This window comes from Epinephelus moara, chromosome 3, assembly GCF_006386435.1.
Source record: "Epinephelus moara isolate mb chromosome 3, YSFRI_EMoa_1.0, whole genome shotgun sequence".
NCBI classification, from domain to species: domain Eukaryota; kingdom Metazoa; phylum Chordata; class Actinopteri; order Perciformes; family Serranidae; genus Epinephelus; species Epinephelus moara.
The window spans coordinates 8,053,050-8,077,745 of NC_065508.1; the positions used below are offsets into that span (position 1 = coordinate 8,053,050).

Below are 24,696 nucleotides of genomic sequence, written 5' to 3' on the forward strand. Positions count from 1 at the left end.
CTCAAGAAAAGAAAGGTCTGGCTGGGCCGACTCTCACTTTAAGATTGGAGGAAAAAACGCCCCGGCTGCTTGTATTTCTTTCAACCAATCACAATCGTTCTGGGCGGTGCCACAGCAGTGGTGCGCTTGAAAAAATATTGCTGGGGGGAAACAGGTTTGGTGTAACCACGCCCACAAAAATATCGCCTACAGGACGCGAACCATGGCAGAAAAATGGCTACATCCCCGCAAGATCAAACACCGCAAAAGTTAGTAAAGGACGTGTTGAAAACAGTTGAAAACTGGTACACAACCGGAGGTGGTAGGGCGGGACTTCAGCGGGTGGCTCGTTCCGCCCAATGAGAGGCTGATCTATGCAGCGAACTTCCGCCCACTCAGACTAGTGTGATAAGAACTACCTCAAATGACAGAAACCATCTTTGGGAAAAAAAATATCTGATGCATACTTGCTTTCTTTTTTTTTTTTGGTTTGACCTGTGTACCCTCTGCTAACATGGAAGTGGCGGGCATTACTACATGTACTGCATCCAGCCACCAGGGGGCGAATTAGATGCTTCACTTTTGGGAAGCTGTCATGTTGTCCATCTTTTTTGTATAGTTACTGGGAAAATGATGATGAATGAAATGACTGATTATCAAAAAAAAAGATAATTTAATTTTGGAGTTTTCAAAAGGTTCAAAGATATAATCACTCTTGCTTTTGTGCATCTCTAAACCTTTTAAAAAAATGTGTTCATTGTAGTTACAGGCAAAAGACCACATGAAAATAGAGGCCAAAGGTTTTTTGTTTGTCTGCTTTCAGCTTACATACAGAGACAACTCTATTCTCTCATGTTAACAACATAATTTAGCTGAAATTTTGATCAGTTTAGCATTGATTTTGAAACATTCAGTTCAGTTTTTAGGTGTAATTTCCCTTTACTGTAAGTGTGAAAAAGTCGTACAGTATCATATGCACCATCAAAGGATGTTTCAAGCTTTCATTAAGACAAATGACCAGCTTGGGCTTGGCAGGTCATCAAACCAGCCTCGAACGCTTCTTCTGTATTTCACAACCATAATAGGCTGTGACCTGTTCGTGCATCTGCTCGAGCTGCCTGCTATTTCACCAGAAAGAGCTGTGTCAATATTAGTTAAGCCATAACTCACTGATACGTTGAATGGCTAGGTAATGCCTCGGTGACAGGAGCCTTTAGTCAAATGAGGTGTGTGCAAACAGATACACTTCCGCACAATCGCTCACAAACACATGTACTCACATGTCTGTACACTACACACAGTAAAAGAAGGGCAAATGCTGAAATGAAAAGAGACATAGAAGAAGGAGAAATTCAGTGTTATGCTATTTGTTTTAAAATACAGCAGTAACCTCAAGTAATCAGAGATAATGTAGGGAAAAAATAAATAAATAATTCAGGGTTCACCTTGAAAATGTGAGGACACTGTGTTTTTATCTTGTTATGGCTTGTCAAGATTATTCCTGAATTTCCAGAATTATTCCAGACTCACAGAGGTGGTTTCAAGGTTACATCTGACTTTTTCCATTATACATGACTTTTTACTGTGGCTCCCAACTTTTTTAGGTTTAGGTTAATTTCTGAATCCATAGCTCATTTCTGGCTTTTCAGAGTTATTACCAGTTTTTCATTGTCATTCCAAACTTTTAGGGGTATTTCCCAGATTGTACTCTAGTGTTCCATGTTTGTCAGACTTTTCAGCATTTCTCTGGGCTTTTTTTAGGCCTTAAAGAAACACTCCACCCACAAAATGACTATTTATAAATCAATAGTTATGTCGTCTTACGTTGACTTTGTAAAGGAAAACTTTACGTTTTTCTCCCACATCTCAATGGAAAACAGCAAACATATTGATTTATTGATTGATTGGAGATCATGTTCAACTACAACTAAACGTTTTCACACAGCTCGAGCAGTGAAATCCAAGTCTCATTTATCCAGTCGTTTGCTAAGTTCTTCCTAAATACATGCATTTTTGCTAAAATCTTACTATTTAAAACCAAACTGAGAGTAAAATATACCTATGCTTTTTTTTTAAGCCAGACTCCAATACCAAGGTTTTTTAGTAAAATGTGTGTGTTGGGAAGAACTGAGCATACAGCAGGATAAATCCCCCCATGGAGTCCAGACACTGGTGGTGGTGGTGTTGGCTGCTGACTGCTGAGGCGGATGAGGCTGATGAATCTGTAAAGAGTAGGTGGTGATGGGTAACACGACTAATTTATATATAATTGATAATGATGATTTAAATAGTCATTTTATTTGTGAGGTATCGTTTAATGGATTTAACCCTAAAATGTCTGAACTAATGGTTTAATTTTCTCATCACTTATGGTTGATTATTTCATTATCATCCATTGGCAAACATGTGAAGCTGAATTTCTATCATCCTCAGACTGGAAGGCCTTGTGACTCAGCCATAAGCACAGTCCACACACATGCAAACTCCACACAGAAAGGTGGAGGTGAGATGAATTGGTGGCTCCAAATTGCCTGTGGCTGTGAATGAGCGTGTGAAAGGTTGTCTGTTTACATGTGTCAGCCCTGTGATAAACTGGGATTTGTCCAAGGTGTAAGTCTCGCCCAGGTAAGCCTCCTGCGACCCTGAATGTGATAAGTGGGTAAAGAAAATGGATGAATTAGCATGCTGTCAGTAAAGTTGTCAATAACACACCAACAAGCTTTCTCCACAATACATTCCTGTGATTTCTGAAGGTATCTGGTGTCAAACACCACCCATTTGGGAGTCCAGCCTCCCCGAAACAAATGTGAAGGATTACTTCTAAATACTATTCGACATCAGAGCGGTGTGAACAACACTTTGTCTCTTCTGTCCCGAAGGGGCTCATTTTGTCTGTGCTGACAGACAGCTCATGTAACCCAATCCTCCAGTACTGCAGCCGGCCCCGAGTCTTTACTACTACTCTGGAGTCACACAAACACACCCACAGACCACAAGAAAACATGTCATGTGTGCTATACAAAAATGTTAATGCTTTATTTGAATCCACAAACGGTTTAAGGGCATGTTAGGTCGGAACAAAAAGCTGCGTTTTTACCTGATAGGACAGAAACATGGGAACGCTCCCGCTCACACAGCAGACTACATGATCCCTCCTTTGTGCTTTTAGTGGCTTTTTTCTGCCTCATTACCTGGTTGGAGTCACTGGACCAGACACACACACTGAATTGTTTTCTCTGTGTCTTGCTGTGTTGTTTAAACTCCCACCAGGGTGGAATAAATAGCACTAAGGCTGGAGTCACTGTCAAGTCCCGGAGCTCAGTTGATGAGGTCTGATTAAAGTGGCTGAAACCCCAAACCTGCTCCGTGTGGGTTCGCTCTCAATCACACAGGCTCACACACAAGCAAAAGGTCATCAACTCACATACACATGTACTACACTGTCTCCCTGTGTGTGTGTCCTGTCTAAATCCTCCCTGCAAAACAAGGAGAGCATCTCTGACCTTGTGACCTTTCCGACTTACCAGCCCGAGCCGAGCACAGGATGAGGCTTAACGTAAGGACGCACTTGAAACATCTGGAAAACCTTAACCCAAATGAATGGGTGGAAGTAGACGCTTGGTTTTCTGTCATCATGTGACACCCCACAACCTGATGCCGCTGACTCCAGACGGAGCCAGAAAACATATTTTGTGCACTGACGTCACATTCACAAGACAATGTCTCCAACACTATACATTAAAGATGGATGACGCATTCCTCAGCTGTGCTTTACGATTTGTTTTTAACTCTGGGATTGGTTTCTTTGTGTCAGGATGTGTTGCACGCCAGACATTCAGTTTTCTACGCGTAATTACTAAATCACAGTTTGAGCTTTAGCACAAAGCCTCTGCTCAGGTGTGACAATTACCTGATGGTTGGCATGTTATTCCTCAACCCTGACAGCAAGGAAAACAAAATACCTTTGTGTTTAGCTAAGAACAGAGACGCCCCGTTGTGTCAACAAGGCCAGATTTATGATAGGATTCATTATTGTGCCCTGTTGTGGTACCTGTGGGAAAGGTAGCTTACCACAACTGCACATATGCTACAAACAATCAGATAAGCTGTTTCATCTGTGTTTTACTGTATGTCATGTATTAAATGTGACATAATATGAGACGGTGATCATATTCAATGTACTATAAAGCGCCACAGTTTGAAATGTGCAATGGGCAAAGAGTGACACCTGGTGACCAAAGTATGAACAGCATGAAAACAGTTTGTGGGTCACTCTTTTGTTTCTTGTACGTCAGGGGTTTCCCAAACTTTTTGGCTTGTAACTCTCTAAAAAACAACAGAAAAATAATCTACTAATTAATAATAATAATAATAATACACATATGCACACATTTCATATATTAAACCACTCTTTCACATACATTAATTTATTTAGTCATACAGATGCATGCAGTGCATTTGCTGAGCCCGTCTGTCTCTCTGTTTATCAGATGACTAATGAGACAATACTTAGCCAACTCACCACCCCACAGTCTCTCCACCTCGCTCCCTGCCAATGTGGACTGTTTACCCAGAAGGAGAGCAGGTAGTAGCTCAGTAAATAGACATTTGGTTGGTGGCTTTAGCTGCTTGAATTTAGCCAACACACGTCCCCTAGTGCTGGGTGTCACAGCGGCCTAGTGGCCAGTCGCTCCGAATATAACCTATGAAACAGCTACCACAGAAATTTAGCTGATCCAGGGTTGTTCAGTCCCCTGGTGCGGGGGTTCACGCTAGTTGGATTCGGGATGCTGTGGTCGCTGACTGGAGCTGCTGCCCACTCTCCTCAAGGTGAGGTGGTCCGTAGTGGCAGGGAGTGAGGCGGAGGACATGCTGTGATTCAAAGCTTTTGCTAGCATAAGCTACATAAACTTGAACTTAAAGCCACGAGCCTTTAGTTCTGGTTAGCAATAGGCTAAACCAGAAGCACATTTTCTCACCATCTCTGAAACAATTGCCAATATTGACATGGTTCTTTTTGTTTATTGTCAGACTCTTTTTGATAAGTTTGTCTTCTCTTCGTTTTTTTGGGTTGCTCTGCAGTGAAAGCAGTTGTTGTCAATGCAATAGCAACTTTCTCTGCAGGATTCTCCACCACTGAATCAGGCTTTTACCAAAGGGATGTGCACGTGCATCTGCATTTGTAGCACAGCCAATAGGAACACTCTGTCTCTGAAATGATCTGTGACTGGCCAGAGTCTCCTGTCACAGCCTGAATTTTCTACAGCCTGAAAACAGAACTACAGGGAGGTGAGGAAGTCTAGTTTTCTCTCAGTCCACTTGAATTACAAGATGCTTATAATTTACTATGGGGTTTTTGCCCACTGGAGCCAAAATTAAACTGCTTACCCCAGCTTTAAAAGAGAGTGTGAAAAAGTTAACAGGTTTATTCCACAGCAATGTGTTTGTTTTGTCTGATCTCCTATCCTGCTTATCATCTTGTGACCCCTTTGACCATCAGGTTGGAAACCACCACTGAAAGCCATCAGACATTAGTGTAGTGTCCTGTTTTAAAATATCTTATCTTTTAATTCTATCTTATGTTAGCACACATCAGGCAACTTTATACAGTCAGGGAAAATCTCTCTAAAGCACAGAGCATTAAATGTTACTACAGTCAAAAGAGTTTAAAGAGTGTCCTTTTTCCATGGTATTCTGCTGCCGCTTAGTGGACATGAGTGAACAGTGCAACTATATTGTTCCTCAGCAGCAGTTAAAAAAAATCACATGATAGATAGATAGATAGATAGATAGATAGATAGATAGATAGATAGATAGATAGATAGATAGATAGTAATTCTAATCAAATAAGGGCCAGTTATAGAGTATCTAGTGTTAGTCAGTCGAAGTGTAAAAGGACTCAAGGTCTCCAGAACTCCAGACAGAACGTTAGGGTTAGCTTTGTGTAAAACCGTGTGGTTTGATAAAACCACTAACATATTAGTACATGTAGAACATTTTAGCAGCGTCTGCTCTTTCTCTTAAAAAAGAATTTGCCTCCTGGTCTGAGTCATGATGAGTCATCATGATGAGAAAGACATCAGGCAAGCACATTTGAGCCCTGAAGGAAATATGGCATGGACCGTAAAAGGAATTGTGACTTTACATTACATCAGTTTACATATACAAATATAAAGACTGGACACCAAGGATGATGAAGTTAATGCTTCTCCATACAAGAGCTGATTGAATTGATGTTTATCAATTATCTTGTGTTAGCCCACAGTGACACCTGCTGGTCAAACTCCATACCAAATGTGCAGAAGATTTTCAGAGATGTACATCTATTACTTTCATTGCTCATTAGAAAAGGGTTAAACCTTATGAGCCTACATTATATGATAGTAGAATTTATTTATGATATTTTAAAAGATTACAATGTATAATGTGTAAAATTGTGCATTAATTGGCTTATAATGAAATAAATCTAACAATAAAAAATTCTACCTGAACAAAATGACACTTCTTTAAGAAAACTGTTTAACTACAGAGTTCTTTCCCCCCAATATTATCTGCTACAATATACTAATTATCTCACAAATGATGCATGTGTATACTGCAATCACAAGGACGATTTCATCAGAAGTGCCTCAGCCTGCCACATGTGTAACAGCATGTTGCTCTAGCAAAGTGTCTTCAATCTTATTTGGTGTTAATAAAGTCCCATTTTACCCACTGGTCCTAACTGCACATAATGCAGAAGCATCAGAGACATAGTGGGACAGTACAGAAACAGAAAGTTCAGGAACAGGAGATAATTGAAGTGCCATGTTCCAAGTTTTTTATTTTCCAGATGGTGCTCAGAACATCCAAAGAACAAGCCCTGCAAACCCAGATCCAAACTGTAAACGTGACGGAGTGCATGGATTACATTACCGTAAATATCCTATAAGATCGAATTGTAGAGGTCGAAATGCTCTTGAATGTACTCCATTGATGACAAAAAAAATTCTGCAAGACTCTTTATATATGATTAATAATCATATATGACATTTAGAGGCTGAAAAAATGAAGGTCAACAGCAAAAGTATTTTATCACTATGACCTACTATGACTTTGTCAGTCCATCACTGATACATAAATACACTGCTCGAAAAATTAAGGGAACACTTAGTGGTTGCAGTATAACACCAAGTCATTTAAACTTCAGGGATATCAATCTGTCCATTTAGGAAGCAAAAGTGACTGTGAATGAGTTTCACCTGCTTTGGTGCAAATGAAAGTGACAACAGCTGCAATGGAGAGGCATAAACAAGACAACCCCCACAAAGGGAAAGGTTTTACATGTGGTGGCCACAGTCAGTTGCTCTCTCCTGATCCTTCCTGACTGATTCTTCTCGAGTTTTGTGTTCTGCTAGTGTCCTTGTCACTACTGGTAGCATGAGGTGGCACCTGCAGCCCAATCAGGTTGCACAGGTAGTCCAGCTCCTCCGATGGGTCAGTGATGGTCTGGGGAGGCATATCCTTGGAGGGTCACACAGACCTCCATGTCATAGCCAACGGTACCCTGACTACTGTTAGGTACTGGGATGAAATCCTCAGTGATTGTCAGACTTTACGCTGGTGCAGTGGGCCCTGGGTTCCTGCTGGTGCAGGACAGTGCCCGGCCTCATGTGGCCAGAGTGTGTAGGCAGATCCTGGATGACACAGGCATTGATGCCATTGACTGGCCCTCTCATTGCCCTGACCTATCAAATTGAGCTTGTATGATGGTAAAAACCAGTCCATTACTTACATACAATAAAAACAGTTGTTGCCTATATTTCAGAGAAAATATTTTCCTTTTTTATAACTCCACCATTTCTCTGACAGCTTTAGTTACTGGCAATTTTGCCGGCTCTGAGTTTACATACAAAACGAATTAAATCAAACATGCATTTTTATGAACTGAACTGCTCGACAGTATATAGCTCAAATTAGTGCCACCTCAACCAGGTAAGACAATAAAATGATCCGAAAATATGATGATGTATATGACATAGCCCTGAAAGGGGCAAGTGCGCATAACTCTAAACTTCAGTTAAAAGCCTAGTCCCAATTAAACGCCCAGTTCCTTTTACTAGCCCGGTGTGGCTACACATTTTGACAAATAAATGCCCATCTCAATTAGACGCCTGGTCTGGTTGCCAAGCAGTTCATTTTTTTATACCTCAAATTATGTGTCCATTCCTCGATTACCCTGTAAGTTATTCATATTCCTTTAGTCTGTAAGGGTCCTCTGATCAAAGGAATCAAAAGGGTTTTTCATAAAAAATAATCCAAGTTGTGAGTATTGTTTTAACAGTATAAAGGGGTGGTGCTCCTTGAGTCTGTCGGAGCTAGATCAAATGAATGATTCATAATTCATACATTATTTGCAGCCTAATTTTTATACTGAAAATACACTACTGTATTTTATTTAAACATGCTGTTTAAAATAAATAGTTGATTATATTTCTTTATGTCTTTGCTGAGCAATACTTTTGTGTTAAAGGATTAAAGGCCTGCCGCAGTGATTTAAGCAAATAATAGCCCGGGTTATTAATTTAAGTTTTACAGTAATTGCTTTTGCTGATAGGCCCATTTTAATTGGCAACATTTTGCATCCAATACTGCAGTGCTTTTGCTTAAATAATATTCTGAATGCAGGACTTTCACTTTGGACTTTTCAGGACTTTATTTGGGGGATTTCTAAAGGATAACTGTACTTTCTCTACAAGCTGGTAAAGCATTTTAATTCTTAACACGATACAGCACAAATCTAATGGACCTAAGCTACCACTCGTCACTGCAGAAATATGTTTTGCCATTTTTCTCTGAGAAGAAGAAGATTGTTCAACTTAAAGCACAGAAGAATGTCTCTGCGCGTCTATCCGCAGTATTACGGTGAGCCCTCCCGGAGGTTCTGTACGTGGCAGCGTCGACAGCCCCTCTCTGTCCTATTCATAACCCCCGGGGTGCCAAGTGAAATTGCCTCCTCATACCAAAGTGTGACGTTACTCTTGGAGACATAAGAAAATAAAGGTAAGATAGCGTTAAATGTCGCGTCTAACCAGCCACAGAGCTCCTGTTCACATCACTGGAAGGGGGCTGACTCACTGAGCTCGCGTGCGTACCGAACATGTTGGGATGGTTGTCAATAACTGGGTCCAACAGGTTTCTTTGAAGGGGAACGTGATAGGCTACCAGACACCTAGAGCTTGTGGCACCGAGAAGGTAAAGTAACAACGGCTTGTTATTTGTGAGGTGTGCTCCGACATGTTTGTTACATTGTGAGTCTCCGCGGTGCAGACGGGTTACAATGTTTCGTATTGGGGAGAAAGCGGAGAAAGTTTTGAAACTTTGCGCGAACTTTCTGGAAGAGCATCTCGGACGGTGTTGCTGACATGACAGTGTTTATAACTCACATTGTTTGAGGCAGAAGGTGACAGTAGGTGTTGGTGTGTTTGCGCAGTAAATCTCTGCTCATGTAGTCCCACAGCTCGGGCTGCACGGACATTAACGGGACCAGAAAGAGCTGAAGTGTTGGGAATTTCTAGAAACAACTGTGTGACGTCACCGGGACGGCTACTATCCAGCTGGAGATGATGAGCAGACTGGAGGTCTGCAAGGCAAGGCTTGGGGCAAAGTGCTTTCCCAACAATGCTGGTGCTCCTCAATTTTACCTTACTTTAATACATTTTTTTTATTAAATTCTATTAAAGAAATAGTCCCAATAAAGAGTGTGTAATAGTAGTGTCTGTGGATCATTCAGAGTAATGGGAACACTGTCTTTTGAAAGAGATGTGTCTGTAAAGTAGGGTTTGTAGTTTTACAAAAAGCTCCTAAAGGTTGGCTTTGTCTGCCCTTGGCAAATACCACAAAATCACTGCACACAGTCCTAGAATAAAGGCTTGTATTGTATGCATACCATGGATGATGTCCTGCAGTGATTTATATGTACTACAATGGCAATAATTGGATGCGGCAGCCATTGGATTGGGTACAAATGGAGGGCAACAAATGGAGAGATGCCATAAATCTGTCAGCAGTAATTGGGCTGTAAGGCAGGTGACATGCCCTTTCAAGAGCGTGATGTCTTGCTAGATGCAGCTGAAACGAGAGATCTGCTTTATTAAGTTACGTGAGTCTCTGTCTGATGACCTCTGGGGCTTTTTTCCTTAAGTAAGCTGCAGCCAGTGTCCAAGTCTAGTTGTGTCTTTTGTTATCATAAATATTGAAGCAAGGCTTATCTAAATGTGTGGGTGATTTATACTTAATACAACAGTAGTGTATTTTTTGTTAAACATTATTTATGTGAGCCTTCAGTGTTTACATACCAGAGAAAGCTTTTTGGAAGTGGATGGTGTGTTTGCATACGTTTGCACAGAAAATAAAGTGTGGATGTAAACTAATGCTTGCAACTTTCAGCCTGTCTGCCTCATAATGTTAATACAAGGCTTAAAACGAGCCACACTGTGTAAACAGCGAGCCTGTGGTATGAATGAGCTCTGCTGCCAGGTATAGATGAACGTGTTTGCAACCCAGCAACCTGGTAATAGATTACCAGTGCTGTCACAGTCTAGTCGCCACGTTGGGATGTTTAGTCACATACAGGGGTACAGGAGGAAGTGGTTTTCCCTCACAGCCAAAAAGGTTTATTCTATTTTTAGTTGTAGCATGGCTGCAGGTTTTTTTCAGCTTTCATTGCATCTGAAACAAATTTGCTCTAAAGTCGACCACATATGCTCAGCAGAAATCTCGGACTTGAGCTTGTAAAACTTTTTAACCCTTTGCTATATCTAGAGATTTTCTACACTGTCCTCCCTCATAGTGTATAACACTGCATTCATTTGATAGACGCTGTCCGTTTGTCCACAGCGAAACTAGATGTTTTCTAGTTCACAGGTTAGCTAAAGTGTGCTGGAAGTGCTCACTTCCCTTGTTTCAGAGCAGGGAGAGATTACAATGTCAGTGTCAGTACACTTTGTGTTGTTAACTGGCTGTATGAAGTTGTGAAATTGCTAGAAAACTAGAAATGATGTTCATTCAGCCCTTGTGATGTTTAGTGGAAGTGAACGTTAAAGCACGTTTTTGTGCCCTTCGTTTGACTCTGCCTAAGCAGAGACCGTCCATTCAGGAAATCTGCTGTAGGGCCCCATGAAATCCATTGTAATTTCTTCCTGATTCTGTTTCATTTTTTTCCACATTCTGCATTTTCCGATTAATTTTTTCTGAATTCTTTTTTAAGATTGAAGCCCATTTTGTCATTAGAAAGAGTGTCTAATCATGTGGTGGATGAATAAAGTATCAAGAGTTTAATAAGAAAATATTTAGATTAATTAACATGTTTTATACTTCCTGTGAATGTAATCCAATTAATCATTTTCACATAATTGAATTTACTCTGGGTTAACACCTTAGTCACCGTAGTCATATGTGTATCCTGGGCAGTTTCAGTGCACTTACAGGTCAGGATATGGGCGCACTTTAACCTAAGCAACAGCCGGTTTGACCACAGTCATGCAAGTAACAGCTAGCCGGATGCAGAAACATCAGACACTGCTTCTTGACGACTCTAGATGCACAAGAGGACTGGATTTGATCCAGCCTGGCTGACCAAGAGAAAGACTGTGGTCGAGCTAGACGTCTCTTGCATCTCTGCAGTCAAACTAGCCGGCGCTGAAGTTGGAAACAACACGGGCAGAGCAGAGCAAAACCTCTGCAACAACTGATCCAGTGTCCCTCTGGTGTCAGCGGCCCTGCCGGTGTGTGGAGAAGCTAAGCCCCGCCCTCTGTGAAACACCAATACAGAGAACAGAAGCAGTGTGTCCATAAATGATACTAAATATCAAATCATAATACTCATTTTTGAACAATAATTCTTATTTAGCTTTGGTTTAGAAGGGCTACAGATTTGACCTGTGTGGGTTGAGACACACCTGATAGCGAATATTATTTTATAAATTTATCAAAAAATAGAAAGCTTACCTGTACTTGAGCAGTATTCCCACCTTTTTGGAAAGCAGGAGGTGAGACAGGAGCCCTTTGGATATAGCTGACTCCTTTTTCAAATCTGACAGAATCGCCAAAAAATCAGGGACACATCTTTAAATGCCCAACATTTTCATAAAAAATACATTTTAAAACAAAGATAAATATAGAAGTGCATGTTGACGCCAATGTTCGCACTCTTAATTTTAGGTTTTGAAGGCTTTTAACACATTTTGTAATTGTTTGAAGTTGTGAATTCTTGTCTGGGACAAGGCTGTTTTCTGGCACAGGTTAAGTTTAAAAAGTAAAGGCAGATCAAAATATTTTATAAATCATATTTATTTCATATGAATAAATCCTGCAAAAGTAATGTTTCACCCCAGAAATGGAATTAGAGTGTTGACAAGTTAAGATATTAAGGATGTTTTTGGCAGGACAACATGTGTCCCAGTTCTGAAGAATGGATGAAATAATCATAAAAGAATTCACTGTTCTATCAGCAAAGCCAAAGATCCTTCATATCACATTATCTGCAGCAGATTTATGATGAGTACAGTCTAACTGAGGATGATCTATTCTTTTTAAACTGAAATGCACAAAGCAACAGCAATGATAAGGTTCAAGTTTGAGTTTGAAATTGTTTTGTCTTTGCTTCCTGACTCTGACAGGCAGTGATTGTCTGAGCATGTTCACAGCCTGTGGATACTGTGTGCATGCACGTATGTGGCATGTTATGTAACATGCATGTATCACTCTGTGCACATGTGTTTTACTGTAGCATGACTGCGTGCCCAAGTTTATGCCTGTGCGTGAGGGGTGCATGGCAGTCCTGCTCGCTGATTAACATCAGTCAGACAAATACCTGTTTAGCATCAGACATTCATGGTTTATCTCAGTGCACCGCTTACAGGCGTCACAGTGTGGATAGCATTGGCACAGCATCTTGTCTATCCTATGAAAACTTCTGTTCTCTGGCATGCAGCTCCCATTCTCCAGTAACATAGATGACTGTGTTCCTACTAGTCTTATCAAAATGCTGGAATTTGGTCTTTGTTGCCAAAATGTAATGTCGAAAAAATGTGAACTGCCACGACTCCTCATGCAAGAAAAGTCACCACACAGGGTTTTTCCACACCTTTTGTTGTAACGTTTGCAAAAAGGCACACGGGTCAGTTTGAAAGTCTGGCTTTGTCAGCTCTGTGAGTTCCATAATTTGCTCTGGGAAACACTTTTAGTTGCTCAGGTCAGCATGTCAGCTGTTTGAATTGAATTTTGCACCAAGGTTTGTCGCCCCCTCAGTAGCAAGCTTGCAGTTCAATGTACTCTCATTCTTTTCTTTTGTCATATGCGTCAGCTCCTTCTTTGTCCTAATCTACTTCACAGTAAATACATTCTGTAAATATGACTCTGAAATGCAAGTTTAGTTTGTAGGACACGTTTCTAAAGCCTTCAAACTGTGGGAAACATGTCCTACGAAAAAAAACTTGCATTTCACAGTAAATACATTCTGTAAATATGACTCTGAAATGCAAGTTTAGTTTGCAGGACACGTTTCCCACAGTTTGAAGGCTTTAGAAAGTCTGAAACAGGTCTTTTGCAACAATACTGAACTATTTGCCTCTGTTGTCTTGACAACGCTCTCTTACTCACATCAGCCCCAAAACTTTTTGGCTTTGCTCTTGTTTGAATTTGTTATGAAATAATATTGTTAGACCTCTCTGGAAAAAAAGGCACAGGAGGATCAGTTTTTATATATTTAATCAGTTTTCAGATCTCTTGACCCATGTTCTAATCTGCTTTCCCTCAAAACGGAAAAAGAGTATTTTAATAACTTCCACAATTGGCACTTGTGTGATTCAAGACAGCTGTTGCTTGTACCAGCCAGGTTTTTCTCTGAGGATTTGTAAGAGAACAAGCAGAAAAGAAGAAGAGGAAACTACACATGTTGGAAATTTAATTGACTGAGTAATTGTTTGAGTTTAAGATACCCCTGCCCCGTTGCAGACCTTGGATCCTGTCTGCTTTGCCAGAGAATCTCTTACTGTGGTTTCTTATCTCTCATCTGGAGCCACACCTCCATGAAGAGCAGAAGTCTGGAGAAACTCAAATCCACTTGCGGGATGGAAGCTCTTATTGGTTGCGCCTAAATTTTAATAATAGTTGCTGACCCCCAGTGTTTCTTTTTCTGTCTTTTTGAGGAACAGGTTTATGAATCATTATTGTGTTACAGGTTTATGTAATACATAGAACACAGGTCTGCATCGCAACAAGACATGGCACGCTCATAGGTTCATGTTCAAAATACAGCTGTCTGGTCCTGTCCTCTCGTGACCTGTCACATTATACCTTGTCCTGTTCTCGGTATTCTTGCCTACATTTGCCAGAAATGCCAGGCGGGGGTCAGGAGTCAGGAACATGGGGTAGTAAATGTAACAGGCCTCTTTCCAGGAATGTGGCATGGGTGCTACAGCCTGCAACAACAGGCAAGACTGTTTGGGCTGAGCAATCGCACAGGCCGTAAATTATAGGCCAAGAGATTTGGTCCTTTCATTTGTAGTCAAGGACTGTGGTAATGGTTATCTGGGCCGCCCCTCATTAAGTAAACTAGAAGCACACATTGGTAATGCGCTGGAAGCTAAATAACTCTAGTAAGACTACGTTTCCATGCGATTTAAAAGTTATTTATGAAGCTTTACAGTTACTGACAGGAAGGTGGAGAAAGTCTCCCTTATGAGTGATTGATATCACAGTTTTACAACCCCTAATACACTAAAATTATATGTGTGTGGTGGGTTTTTGTGTTCAGTTCTGGCACAGTCAACACATTTAAGCATCTGACTAGTTGATCTTGGTATCGTGATGCAGGAAAAACTAAATTAAATGCATGAAAAGCATCATTTGCATACAGATGAAGGCTTAAAATAGTGCTATTGCAGCCCAGATAATTTAGGCAATGCTTTTGGCACCGATGTTCGTCTGCTTTCATGGTCCAGCACCATCCATTCGCCATGTGCACCCAAGCCAACTGACCACAAGGATCATGCATGCATAACCAATATGTGTTTAGGCCTTTCAATAATCAGGTTAGGTGGTGGAAAGTTATTCAATATGCATTGCAAAGGAGCTAGTTCCACTCTGTAGCTGTATTTTTTGTGGTAAATTCAGTGTAATTTGCAAGGATTTTGACAAGCAGGCAAATCCATCTCTCATCCCACAGGCTCACAGGAATTTTTATCCCTTGAAACTCCTCAGATCAGTGCTGAGCTCGGTAAATTAGCGTTTAGTTTTCTCATACCAAATAAACGTAACAAGTTACAAGAGGTATTTAAACTAGACAGGAATGTGTTGTTAGGTCATTTCAAGTGTGTGCGAGATGACAGTGTTCCTGCTTTGGTTAATTGACATGATTTTCTACATTTTACTGTTTTTATTGTTGTTATTATTGTTGTTATATATCTGTTGTTATGTAACTTAATCGTCTTTTTACTGTTTTTTATTGCTGTTTATAATTCTTGATAGACATTGCTGCTACTAATTTGTTTTTTATGGACTTTTTTCATCACTGTATTGCGATTGCTCTCATATATTTGTATCCTTCGAGCCCATTGACTGTGAACTCAGGTCACTGCAGTAAAAGAGCTTCCTGCTCAGTCAATTTCCCCTGAATAAACAATGGTTTGATTGATGATTCTCTATATAAAAGGATTATCTTTAACATAATCAGTCAAAAGAAGCTTAAATCCATTCGGTATCTTCAAGGAGGCTTGATTTATTTTGATGTAGTGTTCTTTATTTCCACATCCGTGGAGTATGTAAGAATTTCTGTCCTATCATTCCCCAAATGTTGGCAACTCCCAACAAGTTAGGACAGCTCTGCAGCTCTCCTTCAACATGCAGGAGACAGAACGACTTGTCTACGTTGAGAAAACTGATGAAATGCTTTTTCTACTGAGCCAAAAAGTAACACTAAAAATGTGTTGCTCTGACAGTTTTGGTTCGGTCCTATTCTGAAGTTTTGATATACAGACACTGACCCATATACTTACACCCAATGTGGTACATTCCAGCAAAATAACTATAATTGCAAATGCTGGGTTAAAGAAAGCAAAGGAGTTATGTTAACGTCAAGTCCTTTGTTTTCACCAAAATCATTTTTAACAGTTTGTTGATCAATAAGTTATTTGCCTTTATCTGTTCCATCTTCAGCAGTTAAAAAAAAAAAACACAATCTTAGCTCAGGACTCTCTCATCAGTTTGAGGCACACAGGACTGAAACTTGAAAGTCAAATCAGAATTTACAGTAACTTGCTGATTGTTTAAAGCCATTTCACAGCCCTTCACCAATACCACATACCATTGGTTAGAACCACATAGCCTGGATGTCTTGAGGTTTGTCTCATTAGGAGGATCCATTCATCATAAATAAGCCAAATTCCACCTTCTACCATGTTTGTTTCACAAAGGACTTTACAAAGGATCCATTAAACACTGATTGTGCCATTAGCAGTTTTTCCTTTTAAGTGTGTGAACTGACATCTTGTCCAGGAAATATATTGCAGTCATAGCACTTCCTCACTGACATGAAGCTCTCTAGTGTCTTTAAGCGCAAGGCTTTAACTTTATTTCTGCTTAATGCATTAATTCTGTCATGGTTTATTTTGGCAACAATAAAAAGCTGACTTGTATTTTGTCAGCAGGTGTCATGTAAGTGAAATGATTTCTTTTTCACCTGGAGCAGATTCCTCTCTGAGTTAATACTGCCATAACAGTTAAGGTGCCACTTTTCTGCCTCAGATCTGTTGTCTCTCTAAGCCTTTGATAAAATAGTGGTGCAGACAGAAGTGTGTCTGTGTGTGTGCGTGTATGTTGGCTGACATTTTGAAGTATGAATGTAAGTGTATGTGCAGGTTTTACACACACAACACTAAACAGTCATCACCGATAAGTGATGTGGTAAAGTAGAATTAGACTAAATCCAGGAGGAGAAAGTGCAGCAGTGTCACTTTTCCCCTAAGATCGCAAACAAAGCTGGTTTCAGCGCTGGACTGTGAACAGACACTTTCTGCCAGGTGACACACCATTGTTAAGTCCTGCTTTTTCAGAGTCAGCTATGTGGTTGGCTCTAAAGTAGTTTGAAAGTTCACACAGCTCATGTTGCCTCTGGCTCCCAGACGTCGCTGCTGTATTTTTTAAATGTTACTGAAGGGAAGTGTGGCAACCCTGACAAGTAAATCATAATAAACCATGAAACAATAGGCTTTACACAGCTGTTTAAATTGGAACTGTGTGCTTAATAACAACAATCTAACTTAATGTTTGGAGTTTATTTGCTTGTGTTTTTTCACTACCTGCCCAGCATCAAACAGCAGGTCGACACGGTCAGTGACTAGCTAAAGACAGGCTAAAGAGCCAGATATTCCTAGGAGTAGGGCTGGGCGATATTACCAAAATCTCATATCACAATATAGGTCATTTCATATCCCGATAACGATACATTCACGATATAGCACATTTGAATCCAATGAATAAAAACTCCTCCCTCCCCTGGGCTTTATTTCATCATGGCCTTATGAACGTTTTTCATTAGGCATCTGGTGGTCATGATGTGTTGAACACCAGGGTAAGAAAAAAAGGAAACTTTCTTACCTTACATGAACCAGATGTTTGGACATTGTACTATGTGATTTTACATTTTGTCTGTGAGGTGAACATTACATGTATTCCATTCATTTTGTAGATACAGAATGTTTTATTGGAAAGAAACACTTTTCTTTTTCCCCACTGGCCTTCCTTATTCTTTCCTAATGAGCAGTGGGAACAGAGGCTATTATGACAGCATGCCTCCCAGCAGGATAAGTGACTCATTTATAGAAGACATACTGGAAACTTTGAATATTGTTAGATCATTGTCTAATTTAGTTTGGAAACACACCATCATTGCACTAACTGTTGACTCAGGGTAATGCAAACTTCACGTTTATTTGTATGCGTGGTTTAAGAATCAGAATGGCACTATGTAATGGAAATGTAGTTTGTCGGTTTTTAGTGGCCAGTATGAAAGCAAAGCACTGGGAATTATGGATGTACGGAATAAAGCTTGTGTGGAATGGTGGTAGAGAATAGACAGACATGACAGTGTAAAAAACTGTTTTGCTATACAGGCATGACATGAAAATGAGAAAAGATAGTGTGAATTTATTGTGACATAATGTGATTGTGTGTCCCTGCAGGTCATCGAAGAAGACAGAATGAGGAAGTTCCTGTCTTTAATCCTTGTGGCTCTGCTCTGCTGCTGCTGGACAACACAGGCAGAGATCTTCACTTCCATAAGTAGGTTTAAAGAGCTATGTGAACTTTTTTCTCTTGTGTTTTTTGTTCTATTAAAACTAACAATAGGTCTCCTCTCGGCTTTCATTTGGTCCATTGTGAACTTTCTTGACTCACACTGGAGGCAGAAGCACTGCGAAGCATGCCAGTTTTCTGTGGAGCGCTGCCCACTACCCTTCGGTGCCCACAATCTCAGCTGGCGATTTCCAGCAATAGCTTCAGCTTCTGGTCTATTTTCTCTGTAAGCTACAAGTGAATCTGGCATGAAAACACACTGATAATCTCTAAGGAACAATATAAAGGATATGTTATATACAGACGTTGCGCTAGACTTTTTCGTCGCCGGTCATTTTGACCCACAGGGTCGTAAAAATCCAGTCATAATCTATTTTTACCGGTCATTTTAATTTTCGTTTTTAAATGATAATAAAGATATTCAAAGACATTTAGTTTTCATTCGTTCGTTTTTAATAAATCCAACAAGCAAGTTATAAAGTGTGCATTAATAAGGACATGAACGAACAGATGAACAGACATCCACACACCGTAGCGCTTCAGTTCGGCGTCTGGTCTACGCGCGAGCCGCGAGCGCTTCTGTCAAGCTGGATCGAGCGGATCGTACCAAACAGGAAGTCGGACACAGAAAAGACGAGAGAATCCGGCCAATTTTCAAAATAAAATAACAACAGCGCGCACTGTGGAACGTGAGGGAATACCATGTTTATAATTTAAAATAACACAACAGTGCATAACCGAACACATTTTTCAATACCCTAATCACTTCATTACAATTTTAATTTTGTGTCACCGAGCCTACAGACTACATAAATAAAATGGTCAGAACAATATGCCCTATTCATTCAGTGTTAATCCAACACGCTCAATACATGGAGATGCAATGACAAATTGTCATTAACTTATTACGTTATAAAAAACGATTAAAATATGGACTTACCCATGTTTAAAATGACCTGTTGAAGGGAAAAAACGAGTACTGACGGGAACAGACGAGTGGAGTCGATGTTTAACCGGCGCTGAGAGCGCAGGAGAAATGCGCTGCCTGTGTGGACAGTCAAGCGGCTGCGAGTATACTCGCAGGACTTCTGCGGCACTAACGCATCTGGTGTGTCCAGGCCGTTATGTTAACAACGCTACATGAAGCAGATGAATGACTTTTTCTCTGCAGTGTGAAAACGGCAGCCACTTAAACCACTGATTGTGCACTCCGCCGCCAAGTGGGCGGGGGTGGTAATTGCAACCGGTCAAATGACCGACGGCCTTCAGATTTTCCGGTCACCTAACCCTAACCCCCTAACCCCTAACCCTAACCCTAACCACACATATCAACACAAAACTGCTTTGCTAGCTCAATCATGTTGTAACTAAGATATCCGCTGGAAAAAATATTTTTTTCACAGGCCATTTAGTGAGTTTTTTTTAGATGGCGGCAGAAGCTATATGAAGGAGCTAACCCTGGTCTGCTGAGTTTTAAAAATGCCGGCTATTTTGTTGCTTTCTGTTGACATCACGTTCCGCCTTGAGTATATTCAATCATCACCAAGTAACCCCCAAGCCCCAGCCAGGAGTCTTTCGGGGCCGTTCTGAGTACCTACTCCGAGGCAGGGACTTGTTTAGCCCCTGTAAAAGTTCCGGAACTCTGTCCTTCGGGGGTGGTTCCTGCGGTGGATACACGCACCAACGGCCCCGGCCCTGTAAAATTACCCCGAAGTTCCTGCGGTGGAAACAGGCCTATTGTTGTAAAAAACACGGTCAATGACCGAAAATATCCGGTTAACGCGACCCCTGGTTATATATCATATGAATGATTTGATACCTATAAATTATTCAAGAAGCAGAATTGCTGGCTGGTCAGCGTAGAGAAATGCTCGTCTGCTGTTAACAGCCAGGCGACTGCTCGACCAACAATTAACAATTTAGGGAGTCTCCACGTCAAGTGTGAACCTGTCATCAATTTGCCACAAAACCCCCTTTGATACATTCTTTTTTTTTATACATTAAAAGTGACAAAAAAGGAAATATTTAATTATTCCTATGTGTATTCAACCCCAGATGTTCCCTGTTCCCTTCCCTCTTTTTTGTGATTGGAATTATTTATGATCCATTAATGGAGAACACTGATGAGACTTAGATAAACTGTTTACCTCACTTTAAGTCAGAATGTGCCTCAGGGTGTAAACTTAATGCTATTTTGGGAAATAATATTATGATATATTACTGATTTGTTATACTCATATTACAAACCTTGCACCTTGGGCCACAATAACACGAAAGTCTTTTAGCATGGCAATATAGCTCTATCCCTCACACTCCTTGAAGCTGCCCTGTGGAATTTTATTGTAAACAAACAGAAGTTATATTTACATTCAGTGTTACTCCGTAAAACTCATTATGTGTATCCTTGAAAAGACTTAAAAGTGTTTTCTTCCTCATAAACACTGACATTGTATTTTACACCGATCAGCCAAAACAACAAACTGTCGAGGCATGGAGACAGGACCTCTGGGGGTGTCCTGTGTTGACTGGCACTGGATCCGTTGAGTCCTGTGGGTTGTAAGGAAAGGTACCAGCATGCCCAACGGATGTTCGATCGGATTGAGATCTGGGGAATCTGGAGGCTAGGTTGACGCCTTGAGCTTAGTCACGCCTGCGGAGCCATTCCTGAGCAGTTTTTGTGGTGCGGCATGGTGCATTGTCCTGCCTGGGGGGGGGGCACACTGCCTTTGGGGAGTGCCGTGTCCAATAGGGGGGGTGTACTTGGTCCGTAATGGTGTTTGGGTGGATGAAGTGGCATCCACCCAAGGTTATACAAGCCACCCAAGGACCCAAGGTTCCTCAGAGGAGCATTGCACTGTGACAAAACAATTAATTCAATTCAACAGCCAGTGGATTTAATGTTTTCGCCGATGGATGTAAATTCAGCATTGTTTACAGCCATGCTTATGCAGTCTTCCTTCCTGGCTTTACCTGCACATTTTCACATTTCTTGGTGCATTACTGCCACCTTCAGGTCAGTGGAAGGGTGTTACACCATTGGCAGGACTGTGTATCGCATCACCCACATGATTATTCGTCTTTGTGCCAGTGAACAGGACAACACTCATGTTTTGCTCTCAATAGGAGCATCAGCTGAATGCCACATATAGGAAAGAACAGAGTTTTGAGCTCAGGAATGCATGTGTTTAATTTGCAATGAAAAATGTGTTAGATGGAGGAAGTGGCGAAGAGGCCAGTTAAGTCTCTCTTTAGGCCCCCTGAATAACTTTATGAGAAATGATTGTGGTCCAGCAGTTCCTTAAATAGAATTTATAAACAAACCAAAAGTCTTGTGTTGTGTACAGAGCTCAAACACAGTCACAGTATGCATCACATCACTCAGCAGGAGTTATAAAGTCACAGTGAAATTCACCTTGATTGACTGCACTTGGCTGGTCACTTATGCTGTTTGCATACAGAAACAAGGAAAGTATTTCAGTTGTTTCTCTTCCCTGGCGACCCCTGTGAATTAATCATGGCCCAGCGTTTCCATGGGATTGTTTAAGATGCACGCTGCACTCCAGCTATTCACCCAAAAGCTCATGGATGAATGCACCACAATAGTTTGCCAAGTAATTCTATACAATCAAAGCCCCACTGTTTATGGCTGAGGGGGACTTATTTTTATCTCGGTGTAAGTTTGAGGCAAACAGTGCGACCAGAAATACACTTAATTGGTGTGTAAAGCAAATGACAGCAGACATAGAAGTTTTAGTTGGATTGTTAGTCGTAGCAACTCTTACATTACAGGAGGGTGGGAGAAAATAGTGCTTTGTTGAGGTTTAAATTAGAAATAGAAAACATTTGACTAGTAAATAATAAATACATTTTTGACACTAAGGAAATTAAGAGGTGACACATCTTTTAAGTGAGGAAGGGTGATGCTGATTTCATCAAGTGACACCTCTCGCTCATCTGTGGTATCTCTCTCTCTGCAGGCCAGATGACGGACCTGATCTACACAGAAAAAGAGTTGGTCCAGTCTCTGAGGGAATACATAAAAGCAGAGGAGTCCAAGCTTGCTGCTGTCAAAAGGTACATTTGAATCCTGTGACTTTTCCATGTGACTTTTTATTTTGCATGATAGGTCAATATGAGGTGATACATTTTGTAGAATGCATGCAGTGTGCTATAATGTGTGTATTGGTATAATTGGAGCTTTTACAGTCGTCCGTCTGTCTCGTAGCTGGGCCAACAAACTCGATGCTCTGACCAGAGTGTCCACCTCTGACCCAGAGGGCTACCTGGCCCACCCAGTAAATGCCTACAAACTGATGAAGAGACTCAACACAGAGTGGTCTGAACTGGAGACACTGGTGCTCCAGAATCCCTCTGATGGTAAGAAAAGGAAGACGGGAGGGAGGAGGAGTGGAACTGGATAAGTGTGGTGTGATTTTGCTTTGCTTGGATCATTGATCCATCCATTTTGTTAGCAAGCTCCATTCAGATAGGGCAGTAAAAAAAAGCTTGTCTGGCTATACTGGCGTAAAATTGACTTTCAGAGTTTCCTGGAGTGTGTGCTTTTGGGCCACATGCAGCTAGGGGCCTGATTGTCTGATTCAGAGTATACAGACATTTGCTGTGGTAACAAGCACAGACCGTGTGTGTGTCCGAGAAATCTTTTTTTCCCTCTGCATTAATTAGTGATACATCTGGTACTGACTGCAAATTTACTCAAGCTGAAACAAATTAAACCAAATCAGATATGTCTTTGCATCAGTTTATGCTGCCTCTGCCAAATCTGCATCTGTTCAATCTTGCCTGTGACGTCTAAATTATTCTTCGCATCGTATAATGCATCTGAAAGGCAACATTCAGCACTTTCTCTATGGGGTTTCTTTCAGCATGAGCAGAGAGCAAGCAGCAAATATGAAAACTCGGAGTGGATGTGAGCAGAGCGATTACAGCTCTGACTGTAGTGTGGAAATTTTTGCTGAGCTGCTCCGCTCAAACACTCTGCTCCCCAAATGAACAGAGGCTGTCATGTTTTAGCTACAGCTGTTCCTCATCTCTGCATATTTTGGCCATGTTCTCCCTCTGTGTTTGTGTCTGTGTGTATTTGTTTGGACCTGAAATTCTGTGTGTGTGTGTGAGGCATATAGCAAGAGCATTAATCATGTGTCATACAAGTAAATCTGTCTACGTGGCAATGAGACACAGAGAGAAAGAAGGCGAGGAGAGTGACTGGATATAAACCTAATAAACACAAGTAGTTAGAGGACAAACATTATTTTGATTTAGTTTAATGTTTGTACTTTTGTTAATCTTCATATTAGCTGTAGTTCTACTTTTTTATTATACATTAGCTAATGGAATGGAATGTACTCAGCAGTAGATGGTCATATCTGATATGATGAGATGAAATAAGAGGAATATGGAGGACCATACATGATAATATTTATTCAGTACATAGCACTTCTGAGTAGTCATCACTAGCTACACACAAGACTCTGAATTAAATATAAAGGATTGGTAAAGGCAGAATGAGAAGGATGATATTGGTTACTCAGACACCTTGGAAAAGTCTTCATAAAAGAACATTTAAAATCACAGTTGTGGGTGATTACAAAGTATTAAAAGAACTTTTGATTATTAAAAGAGTATGAACATTTTTGTGATTTGTATTTATCTCTAAAAGGTTATAATACTGTAAATAGTTTTAGGTTGGTAAGTTACTGCAACATTGTCATCCTTGCATTAATTTGATGAGCCAGTAATTGACTTTCCCAGCCTAACTATTTATCACTTTCTCACCAGGGTTCATTTCCAACATGTCCATACACAGGCAGTTCTTCCCAGATGAAGAGGATGAGACCGGAGCAGCCAGGGCGTTGATGCGTCTTCAGGACACGTACCAACTGGATTCTGAGGCCTTCTCCAAAGGAAAGCTGCCAGGTAGCTGAGGAGTGAACATGAATATATTAAAAGAGTGAGAGAGCAGTGTGTTCGTTTAGGGAAGAAAGAGAGGAAGACAAACTTAGACCACCCCTAGTGATTTCTAACTGGTGTGTTTGTGCATGTTTATACTACTCTCTTTGTGAAAAGCAGTTTGAGTTTGGGTACATTTTTGTGAAATTAGGTCATGTTCGGTCATCACTTCTTCAAGGGCTTAAATTTAGTTACTGTTAAGGTGGGGTAGAAGTAAGGTAATTATAATGAATACTTTGGCTCTGAGTTATGATTGGGTTAATGATAACTTTGCATGTGGTTTTGAAACAAATGACGCAGTTACAGTTGCAGCATACGCAGACACATGTTGAATCCTTTCCCTCAAGTTCAGCTTTATTTGTTAATACAACACTTCATCACAGATCTAAGGACCCAGACCTAGCAGCATGCACTGCT

General features: G+C 40.7%; 1 protein-coding gene across 4 annotated transcripts in view; it reads left to right on the forward strand.

The window, feature by feature from the left end:
- The first annotated feature begins 8,911 nt into the window (after window positions 1-8,911).
- Window positions 8,912-24,696, forward strand: part of p4ha2 (procollagen-proline, 2-oxoglutarate 4-dioxygenase (proline 4-hydroxylase), alpha polypeptide 2) — a 32,251-nt gene continuing 16,466 nt past the window's right edge. For 2 of the 4 annotated variants that reach the window (XM_050040545.1, XM_050040547.1), the window contains exons 1-5: window positions 9,045-9,213; window positions 18,201-18,300; window positions 22,290-22,386; window positions 22,538-22,689; window positions 24,109-24,246. In XM_050040545.1, the coding sequence (XP_049896502.1) occupies window positions 9,127-9,213; window positions 18,201-18,300; window positions 22,290-22,386; window positions 22,538-22,689; window positions 24,109-24,246 (574 nt within the window). In that variant the 5' untranslated portion in view covers window positions 9,045-9,126. Of the gene's footprint in view, window positions 9,022-9,044; window positions 9,214-18,200; window positions 18,301-22,289; window positions 22,387-22,537; window positions 22,690-24,108; window positions 24,247-24,696 lie in introns of those variants that run through there. The other 2 variants (XM_050040548.1, XM_050040546.1) reach the window with 2 other exon arrangements.